The sequence below is a fragment of the Larimichthys crocea genome, chromosome XI (assembly GCF_000972845.2).
Source record: "Larimichthys crocea isolate SSNF chromosome XI, L_crocea_2.0, whole genome shotgun sequence".
NCBI classification, from domain to species: Eukaryota; Metazoa; Chordata; class Actinopteri; family Sciaenidae; genus Larimichthys; species Larimichthys crocea.
Genome location: NC_040021.1, coordinates 10,827,105 through 10,838,171, shown reverse-complemented (window position 1 = coordinate 10,838,171; position 11,067 = coordinate 10,827,105). Strand labels below are relative to the sequence as shown.

Here is an 11,067-nt window from a genome sequence, read left to right as displayed (position 1 = left end):
CTCAGTCATGAGTAGGACCGTTTTGTAAGAATGTATGAAATATGAAGAGGAGAGAAATTTAGAGTAAAAATTAAAAGAATAGAATTGCACAATGTCACTATAAATAATATTCAGGATCTTTCCCTGTAAATCCTTTGTGTCCTCTAAAAAGGATTATGGAGATGTTCATGGAGCGGCACCGTAAATCTTGACTTGCATGTGACTTGTAAAAATATGCATATGCTGCGGTAAGTAAACATAACTTGTTTGTTTACAGGACAACTCCACATGGTTCTTTCATATGGAGAAGACATTAAAATAAAATCGACTCACTATATGTGTGGGTCAAGTCAAGATGTCTGATTGTACAGAACATGAAGCTACACTGGATGCCTGGACTCACTCTGCTTTACATTAATTATACAACTCGTATCAGTACATTTTTTAGCTCCCCCTATGAGCTGTATCTTCGGATGAGCCTTCCATAAATCATCTGAGCACAGCCTGCTCACTGTGCAGTTAGATAACCACCCATTACAGCCAGAGTTTAACTAACCGCAGTCCAGGCTCATTAGTTTACTCTAACTACAGACGTTGGCCCAGGTGGCATAAACTGATCTATAATGATAAGCACGCTCTGGGAAGTTTTAAACCAGCAGCTTTACATCTGTCTTATTGTCTGTCAAGCAACATCAAGCTAATACACACATGCAGACAAACTCTCTCTCACACACACGTGTATATTCTAAATTATGTATAAAGTGTGCAATTATTTATTTAGATATTACATAATCTCTCTTATTTGACTAAAATGTATGAATGAAAATGCTCCACATTGAATCTGTCGTCATCATCAACATGTTACAGGATCAGTTTGACATAATGGGAACAGTGCTCGAGTTCGATGAAAAGATCGACACCACTCTCATTTCTGCACGGTAAATATGAATCAGTAGCTGGTTGGCTTAGCTTGCATAAAGACAACAGCTAGTCTGGCTCTGTCAAAGATGGCCTGGCCATGTGTCTCTTTGTTTGACCTGTACAAAAAATACTAAAACAAAAAAAAAAAAAAAAGAAAAATAACCATTTGCCAACAATTTGGGTTTCTGCTTGTTGCCTGGCAACAGCTCCCAGCTGTAAAATGTCACTTCTGATACTGTGCGAGTTATACAAACAAAAAATATTATATTTATTATTATTATTAATTTGTGAACCATGAAGGTTTACCCCTTGTTTCTAGTCTTTATGCTAAGTAAGCTATCTACCGTACAGACATGTGAAACTACTCAACTGCTTTATGTCTGGATTTATAGTATTCATTTTATTAAATTGCCTGAGATCATTTTGACTGTTTAATGTCAGTCTTAATGTGCTAACATGACTTACATGTTGAGGGAGTCAGTGTTTGTTATACATGTTCATAATGTGAAGCACAGAATGTATTGCTGCTGTGCACATCTTTTGTCAGACTGGAGGACTGAGCTATAACTCAACTATAAATACACAGATTCTAAATGGGGCATAAAAATCGAAGATGGGCTTTAAATCAGCAGGAAAATCAAGTGACCTTTTTCACAGCCACAAAGTCTCCGAAGCCAATTGTAGTGAGGGTGATGACGACGAAAGTAGATGGACTCGAGCGTGCTCCAGCCCTCTATGTGCTTAAGATGATGGCTGGCAGGGCCACGAAGATGAGGCACCCGAACAGGGAAGAGCAGCGTGGAGAAGACGCGGATTTTCGTCTGCTGACTTTCCACTTCTGTAGGGAAGAAAAAGAAAGATAATATCCACATACAGGAAATAAACTATTTTAACAAAAACCAATGGGAATGGAGAGCGAAGAGAGAAATTAACACTCAGGCAGGGAACTGTGGAGTATCAGTGCTGAGTAGTGGTGTGATATAGTTTGTTAATTAGCCAACATGGCATTTTTCAGTGTCCTCACACGAACAAGACCTTTCCTCAGATGATTGTGAAGAAAATTAACACTTTTAAACTGCTTATTTGCCTCTCACCTGATTTCCCACAGGCTTTTTATTTTCTTTTTCTCATTCCCTTATGATGAGTCACTTCCTCCGGGCTCCTTCTAGGAATACATTCACTGCTTTCTAACATCTCAAACGTCAGCTGTCAAGCTCCTGTGACATAACTTTCACTGTCAGATGGCCCGCCACCCGAGCTGTGAGGTGACCATGACTTGATGTGCCTCACATGTGCTATAATAGGGGTGACTTATCAAAATATTTCACATGCAGTCATAGTGGCACATACACAGTGGATTAATTACAGTTACAGCCTGTGCTATCGGCTGTAAATACAATTCATGTGAGCCCCGCCGTCCTTGTTTTGCCACAGTTGCAGTAGTATTTCTGTATGCTGCTGTTTCACTTGATGTGACTGCTTTCAGCTGGTTCCCTGGTATCGTGCCCTTTTCCCTTCCAGTTATGTAAGCCCAAAGCACAGCCCCACGGAGGGGAAGCAAGTGCAGGCAGTCATCGGTTCAGTCTGTGATGTCTAACGTCCTCGCTGCACTAGTACAAAGTACATACAGTAATGTGCAGTTTAAAGAGACCTACGGTGAACTAAATTATGGACTAGTCAAGCTGAGGTGGTTTTCTCAGCCAGCATCTTCACTGCACGGCACCTAGTTCACGCAGCTGCTACAGCAATTATTTCCATTGTTGTAGCCAGCTGACAACCTCTCTCCTCCTCCCCCGGGAGGGAAGCCACGACCAGCAATGAATCAAAATCATAATTAACCTGATGCTGCCAAGTATGGGTTTCTTTCTTCTTCTTTTTTTGTTAAAAAAAAATTATTTGTTGTGTTTTTATACTGAAAATGGATGCTCTAATACTGAAATCAGTTCTGTTTTCAGACATTTTCATCCCTACATCCACAACGACACATTACAACATGCACTGCAGATACAAAAGAAACATCCCATAAAAATGCTCTGGAGCAGAATCAGGTCTGAATGTTCATTATAGATTGCAGTCTCTCTGTTTCATAGAATTACATTGATAAATATTTATTTACAACTGCAAATAGGGAAACAAAATGTCACCCAGATTATGTTTTATTATCAACATGATTACATATCTGGTGGTTCACACAATTTGATACTAATGTGGCGTCGGTGAAATGTCACTGACAGTGTTTGTTTTCCTGAATATTAGCTCTGACTACCGTATGTCAGTCACTGTAGAACTGAACTGAAACATGGCACCTTTCCCTTGAACTACTGTCAAAAGAAATCCTGTCTCTCTCCTAAAAGCACCTACAGTAGTGTTATCCAAAATTGTGTACTGTCACACCTGTCAGCACTCTGAACTCTGTTTTAATCACTGATGGTGCCCCATGGAAAAAAGGATTTCACTCTCCAGTCCTGTCCTGCCTGTGGACAATGTGTTAGCTGGTTGTTATGACTCCTCCGCAACATACTTGTTCATGGCTCAATCATCAGTCGGCCAGATTGACTGGAAGTGTGGATGTTAACAGCTACTCACCACCTAATTAACTCTTGGCACTGATTTAAGTGTGTGTGTGTTGCTCGTATCTTGCTGTTTTTCTCCACATACAGCACACTGACTTCTGCTGACTCATACATTGCAACTTTTGTTCACTTCAGTGCAAAACTTGAAAATGTTTATACACGATATATTCACACACACTGGAACTTTTCCCTCATACATTTCTCATATAACCTAATTGAGTGTGCCTGAAAGCGCACACTATATGTTATCCACCACCGCTTCTTCTGCTTATATTCTTACGCCGTTTTTTTTTTTCTGGCTCTTTGGCTCGCTTCTTCTCCCAGAGTTTTTGTCGCACACACACAAAACAGGTATCAAAACGTGTGGCTCGGCTGGGATCGGTGTGCTATGATTTTTCTAAGATTTTCGGCAAACGTTTTGCCAAAAATCGCCAAAAACCACGGCGAAAAAAATTAACGGGTGTGTATTGCGAGAATTTTCGAGAGCTAGAGTGAGTGATGTCATCGCTAGAGTGGAGAGGGAGAGGAAAATTCGTTTACAAATTTATTAAAAATAAATTTGTAAACTGGGATTGTGGCCTCAAATGCTACAGAAATCATTTATAGCTAGAAGCATAGGAAAATTTGTCGTCTCACTGCAACAGATACTTTAACAGACTTGAAAGGAAGGAAGAAAAAAACGACGAAGGAAGAAAGGAAGGAAGGAAGGAAGGAAGAAAAACAATGACGAAAGGAAGGAAGGAAGGAAAACAACGGCGAAAGGAAGGAAGGAAGGAAAAAAACGACGAAGGAAGGAAGGAAAGAAGGAAAAAAATGACGAAAGGAAGGAAGGAAGGAAGAAAGGAAGGAAAGGAAAAACGACGGAAGGAAGGCAAAAACGAATGAAGGAAAAAACGAAGGAAGGAAGGAAGGACGGAAGAAAAACAATGGCGAAAGGAAGCAAGAAAAAAACGACGAAGGAAGGAAGGAAGGAAAGAAGGAAGGAAGAAAAAAAACGACGGAAGGAAGGAAGGAAAAAACAACAAAGGAAGGAAGGAAGGAAGGAAAAAACAACAAAGGAAGGAAGGAAGGAAGGAAAAAACGGCGAAAGGAAGGAAGGAAAAACAACAAAAGGAAGGAGGGAAGGAAGTAAGGAAGGAAATAAGGAAGGAAGGAAAAAAAACGCTTGTTGTATTATTACTGAATTTACTGAGCAGTGTCAGTAATAATGTATGGGGGCGACGGGGCGAGAGAGCACACTCAAAATTTCTTTAGAAATGTTCTAGTTGTTTGCATTGCTGCATCTTTGTTTGCTTTTGTTTTTGTGAACAGCTTTGTGTTACATCTATCTGTAACTTTTCATTATTATTTTGCCAGTAAAAGTAAAAAGAGAAACACAGACAACAGACACTTTATACATAATGTAAAATATCAGTTTTTACTTTGAGAAGATAAAATAAACTCTGCTGCATTTAATCATTTAAGTATGAGAACTTGTTGACAGTCTCTGCAGTCTCAGATCCCCATCAGCAGGTATTTGATTTCTTTGGTTTTTCAGTGTGAGTCTGAGTTTCCAGGTGAAACTTAATGACTAACCATCAACCAGGCTGTCGTGCAGAAGCCATATTATATTCTCCCCTCGACTGGTTTCCAGGCAACCCAAAAACTGCACCCAGTTATTCCAGGGAAAAACAATTTTTTCTCTTGTTTAGTGTTCTTTAATTTTGGATAGCACAGTTTATAGCAGCTCTGGTAATATAATTTTACAGTCACCTTTGCGTCAGCTGGATAATTAAGACGTCAAATGTGACTGTGTTGTCGACATAAAAATGGATCATTGCACACAAGTACAGGTTGTGGTGCAATTAATCCAACTCATATAAAGAAAAGGAGCTCACCACAATCATTTTCTCTACTTTTGCGATGCCCTTCCCAAAAATGGTCCCCAACTGGTCCCCGACTCCAGCCAATAAGAATCCAAATAAGGGAATTCCCAGCAGAGCATAAATGATACAGAAGATCCGCCCACCTTCTGTGTGAGGAGAGATGTTCCCAAATCCTGCCAGACAGGAGACACAGACAGTGGATTAATTCAAAATATCAGAATGAATTAGCTTCAACATACATAACATATAGTAGTTCAGGTTACTGTATGTTGCTGCCATACGTTATTAAGAGGATGTTGTAAATTCCTGTTACAAGGTACAGGATGTTCTGCTGTAAAGTGAGTGGGACTATTTTATGGGAGTAAAAATCTACACCTTCCTATAAAAGACAGATATTCTGTGTTTTGACAGACAGTATATTGCTTGTTTTGCACTTTAGCAAGCTTTACTTTATCTTTTCAGTCTGTATTTTTCCCTTTGAGGGGTTTATCTTCTATTGTATTCTTAGTATTGTTGAGTCATGTAGTGCTTGTAGAGCGTGCTGTTGAAACCATGTTGGCAAGCATGTAGCATTTTATAACTCAGACACAGAGAGAATTTACACAAAAGAGACCCTGTGAATGATCTGTTTCTCTACAGTTGCAAGTATGTGGGTTTATGTGTGGCTATCATTTTGTTTTCTGAAGGAATGTGTTTTGATTGTTCATTTATATTGCATGCAAGGTTTAAAACTATGTTCAGGAACAAAGACCATGCCTTGAACACATCCTATTTCTGGACCTAAAGTACTTTAGCACACATTATCCGTTCACTCCCTCTTTGACTTTTCACATCCTAACCCCCTCCCCAAACCTTCCTTTTCTTTGTTTTTCTCTATCTCTCTCCCATTTCCATTCTTTCTCATTCATTCAAATACAGTAACCACTGGAGCTTTAATCCACAGGGCGACGATGAGACAGCTCCCCCGCTCAGTCCCAACTGCCTCCTGTCTTCTTGCCACCAGCTGACACCGGTCCACCTCCTCCCTCCATGACCATGATTTCAACTCTCATCCCTTACCCAAGATTCCTAGACTCTCATCCCACCATCCCTCATCCCTTCTACAGTATATCATCTTGGTTCACCGTTATACCACAATATGCAATAAACCTGTCTAAATCTATCTGTAATACTAGTGCACATATTATGATCACTTCTGCTCTTTTTGTTTAATACTTTCTCTGCGAGGGAACAGAAAGGGTTTACGCAAGAAAGACCCTGTGAATGCTTTGTTTATCTACAAGTACAGGGAAGCTGTGCAAGTGTCTTGCAATTAAGCGCTGAAAGACAGTCCTGGGTCCTTGTCCACTATAGTAGCATATGCTATAAATGTTACAGCTTCTTGTGTATTTGTGTTATCTCATTAGTTCACATCATATTTTCACTAAAGCTGGTATAAGAAGTTTAAACCTAACTGGGTAGACAAGAAAACTTTGCACAAAGCTTGATCGTGTTATATCATCACTGCAGACAGACGCAGCAGAAACACTTGTGGAAGATGTAAAAGCTCTGACTGAGTTTATAATTGACAGTATCAACAAGCTACTCTGATATGAGTGAAAAATGTAACAAAAGAAGACATACAGTGTGCTGGTTATAGGTCTTTTGTATGGCCACACACACACACACACACACACACACACACACACACACACACACACACACACACACACACGTGGCTATCACTGGTTCACTGCCTTTCATCTTCTCTCCAAATCCATCATCATGTGCAGCAAGAAAAACAAATGTGGCTTAGAAGTCCATATCCTGTTAAACAAAAACCCACAGAGACTTGAGCCTTACGTAAACCCGACTCCACACATCCAGCAACACACGACTTCCATTATTTAACGTTTCATAAGGAGACAGCATAATGAACTACATCCACTTTTCTGTATTAATGGAGTCATCTGTCTCAGGATAGGAGCTGCAGGGTGCATTCTAATGACTTTGCAGTCTCACGTTGGAGTAGAGTGACACTAAATGTGAGAAAGATTGTCTATCAAGTCTAATTTCATGATTAGTTCAATGGGAAACAGGATGTCAGATTAGATTTTCACACTTCTGGGTGCCTCTGCCGCTGAACAAACGAGAAACAACAGCAGCACTTTGATTTGATGCACTCACCGCACCAAGTTTTGCTTAGCAAGTTCAGAGCTAGCGTCACACACCGGAATAAAACGGTGGTATTTAGAGACAACTGACTTCGTATTCATTAGGATAAAATATCAGGTTAAAAACATTTTAAACAAACTGTTATAGCACTTGAAAGTTGTTAAAAATGTAAAAAATGAAGGAGAAAGTGGATTTATATGTAATAATCATGTACGATTTCAGTATTTGGATGATATATATTTGACTGAAAAGGTTACATTAGTTTCACACAACAATGTTGCCTGCATTAACAACATATTAACCTTTTTTTTTTACTGAAGACATGAAATGGGCAACCCCATTTAACCGTACGGGCTACAAATCTCTGCATTCATTACACTAGAGCCAAGGTTATGTAATGATGACATGTAGTAACGTGTCACAGTCTGTACTATCTCCTGGACAATAAAAGCTTAATGACTTCCTTCTAAACTCATTAAATGATGCACGGAGGAAAATGGCTGTGCTATCGTTTAACTGAGCGACTGTATTAGCCTCAAACGGTGTTGATTTTGTTGTTCGGCTCATTTTATTACAAAAAAAACAACACTGAAATTAGTCCTTGTCCTGGTGGGTTCCAGGTGGTATCAGCATTATCTCTATTATTTTCAATTAGAATTAAGTGCCCTTCATTAATTAGACACACTAAGATGTTGTCCTTGATGGATTTCACATTCAGATTCAAGAGTAAAGAATAAAGAGGATGTTTTATTTCAGAGATAAAATATAACGATGAGTGGGCTGAAAAATGCTTTGCCTCAATACTGCACATCCTCAGTCGGTAGAGCAGCCGCCCCATATGCGAAGGCTCGCTGCGGTGGCCCAGGTTCAAATCTCGACCTGTGTGGCCCTTTCCCGCATGTCATTCCCCATCTCTCTCCCCACGTTTCCTGTGTGTTCTATCAGTAAAGGCAAAAAGGACAAAAAAAATAATGTTAAAAAAAAAAAATCCAATAAAAGATCTCGGCATAAACCCATCAGTCTGTGTTTGTATTCATACTCTAGCTGAATCGAGGGAGGCCATAAGAATATAAGAAAGAGGGCAAAGTGTAATATCTGGTTGGGATGCTGGTTTGTCTGATTTTATTGTATCTCTTAATAGTGTATCACTAACAAAGAATCTACACAGTTTCAAAATAGCTTCTGATATCTCTGCACAGGAGCAACGGCCACATTTTGTACCAATCATGCAAAATTATAATGATTGCCAACAGACAACACAGTAATTATGTGCTGTTTACACTAACAAGCATCACAAGTAACATACACAAAACAACACCTGTGAGTGAGGGTTCTGCAGCTGTATCAGTGAATACTTTATGATTTATAAAAACCTCCGTGCACCTTCGCCCTGCAACCTTTTCTAGATGTTTTCAAAAACAAAACAAATCTTTATGTACTCAAAATAAAATTCAAGCCACAGAGCTCCCCTTTGTCTTTTCATGAGAACACATCACAAGGCAAACATCAGTAAATCTGCCTTATGGAAAGACTGAGCTCGACTAAATCACTACGGCAACTGAGTGAAAAACAGAAAGTCAACATACTCAGTCTGAGGCGAAAGGAAAAGCCACATTAAAGCTTTTAGTCTCTGCCTACACTCAATTACTCTTAATATGACACAAAAGCACACATATTTAACAACCAGACGGCAAAATCAACAATCAATTACTGTGTGCTGTACTATCTTCTGACGAGGGGTGCTTTGACAGCATCCTGGAGAGGTGAAGTAGAGCTCAGCCCACCAAACAGACTAGTTGATATGTTAAGGTTTGCTTGAAAGAGTGTGTGTGTGTGTGTGTGTGTGTGTGTGTGTGTGTGTGTGTGTGTGTGTGTGTGTGTGTGTGCTGTTGCTGTAGCCAATAGATTTTTGCAGTTTCGGTGAGCCTGGTGCAGTGCAGCAAAATCTGGAAAAGCGGTTAGAGGCGAAGAAATGTAATGTCCTGCCAAAACATTGATGAAGACTGCAGTCTACGTACACACATCGTTAATCGATCGTTGATCGTTAATCTGAAAAACTCACTAATTTAATTTAAAATGTATTTCAACTCAAGGTATAATTACATGTTCTGATTGGAGAATGAATCCCGACAGGATGCTAGAAATGTAAAATGGAGTCCAACAGGCCATTGAACTGAAGCACAGATCTATCATGGTCCACCTGGAAGAGCCAGATGAGCTGTCAGACAGTGTGTGTGTGTGTGTGTGTCCAACAGGTGTGTGTGTGTGTGTGTGTGTGTGTGTGTGTGTGTGTGTGTATGAGAGCTGCTCCATTTACCTGATTAGTGAGCTCTTACAGCTGGAGCTGACAGAGAGAGTCTCAGGCTGTATGAGTGTGCGACATGATCAGCTCCTTGATTACAGTAGCTAAGAGCAAATGAGCTCAAGCCCTTAAAAATCATATTATTTTAATGTAGTGTCTGATCCTTCTAAAGCTGCTACTCTTGCATTAAATGCAATAAACCCACTGTAAAGAGTGTTTATGCACAAAGACACTGACACACTTTAGTTTCTGGTATATTTCTGCAGAGTGCATAGGATCTAGTGGTGCTGCTGACTGTAACCCTGCTTGTTTCACTTTCTTAGCATAAAGGAGAAACTATGGCGGCTACAAATTGTGCAAAATATGCAAAAGCCCCAATCTAGAGCCAGTGTTTAGTTTGTCTGTTACTGTAGAAGCGAGGCGGTTCAGCATGGCTGGCACCGTGGAAAAAGATCCTCTGTCTCGGTAAATATAAAAATCTCATTCTAAGGTTACAAAAACATCAAGATTCAAACTTTCAAGCTATTCTACACTAATCAAAACATAGTTATGAATATTATGTTCTATTTCTGCCATATTCTGTAAACAGAGCCCCCTAAATCTGACACACTGGACCTTTTTAGTGTCTGTTGTGAAATAATAGGAGATTGCAGAGAGGAATACTAATTTTGGCAAGGTAGGGCAACTTTATTTGTATAGCACACACAAACAAGGCATTCAAAGTGCTTTAGATAAAATATAAAAGGCACCAAGACAAAATGCAAAAGCCATATTTAGCAATATTTAGCATTTGATCTTTAATCCTTTAATCCTGAGTCGGTACACCTTTTGGGTTTGAGTTGGATCCTGGTATACCTGTTTGGTTTGGCAAGTGCAAAGTTGGGGCACAAGTCAGTGTGTCCAACTAACTAAAAGCAATCCTGGTGCAATGAAGCACAATCTGGGTGAGGAGGCGATGCAGGTTTTGTACTTAGAGCAGCAGAGAGTGTAATATATACTACAGAATTAAAGTAGAAAGGGCAAAACACAATGAACAGACAGAAGTGTTTTATAACCTACACAATAAAACAAAACAACAAAACAACCTGCAAACAACAGACAATGTGCAAAAAATAGTACTAAAGGTAACAAGTACTGAAGGTAAAAATGGCATGATATAAATAATGTTGTAAGGTATAGTGATCATGATATAGAAATATTGCAATGTAAAGTGACCATGGTATGAATAATATTGTACATTGTAAGTCATCGGAATGGAAATATAAGTACAGAT

At 39.5% G+C, this 11,067-nt stretch overlaps 1 protein-coding gene across 1 annotated transcript in view; it reads right to left on the bottom strand.

Moving 5' to 3' along the window:
* Positions 1–11,067, bottom strand: part of LOC104922010 (potassium channel subfamily K member 2) — a 33,019-nt gene that overhangs the window by 10,574 nt on the left and 11,378 nt on the right. The window contains exon 4 of the mRNA XM_019270604.2: positions 5,351–5,511. Within this exon, the coding sequence (XP_019126149.1) occupies positions 5,351–5,511 (161 nt within the window). The remainder of the gene's footprint in view (positions 1–5,350; positions 5,512–11,067) is intronic.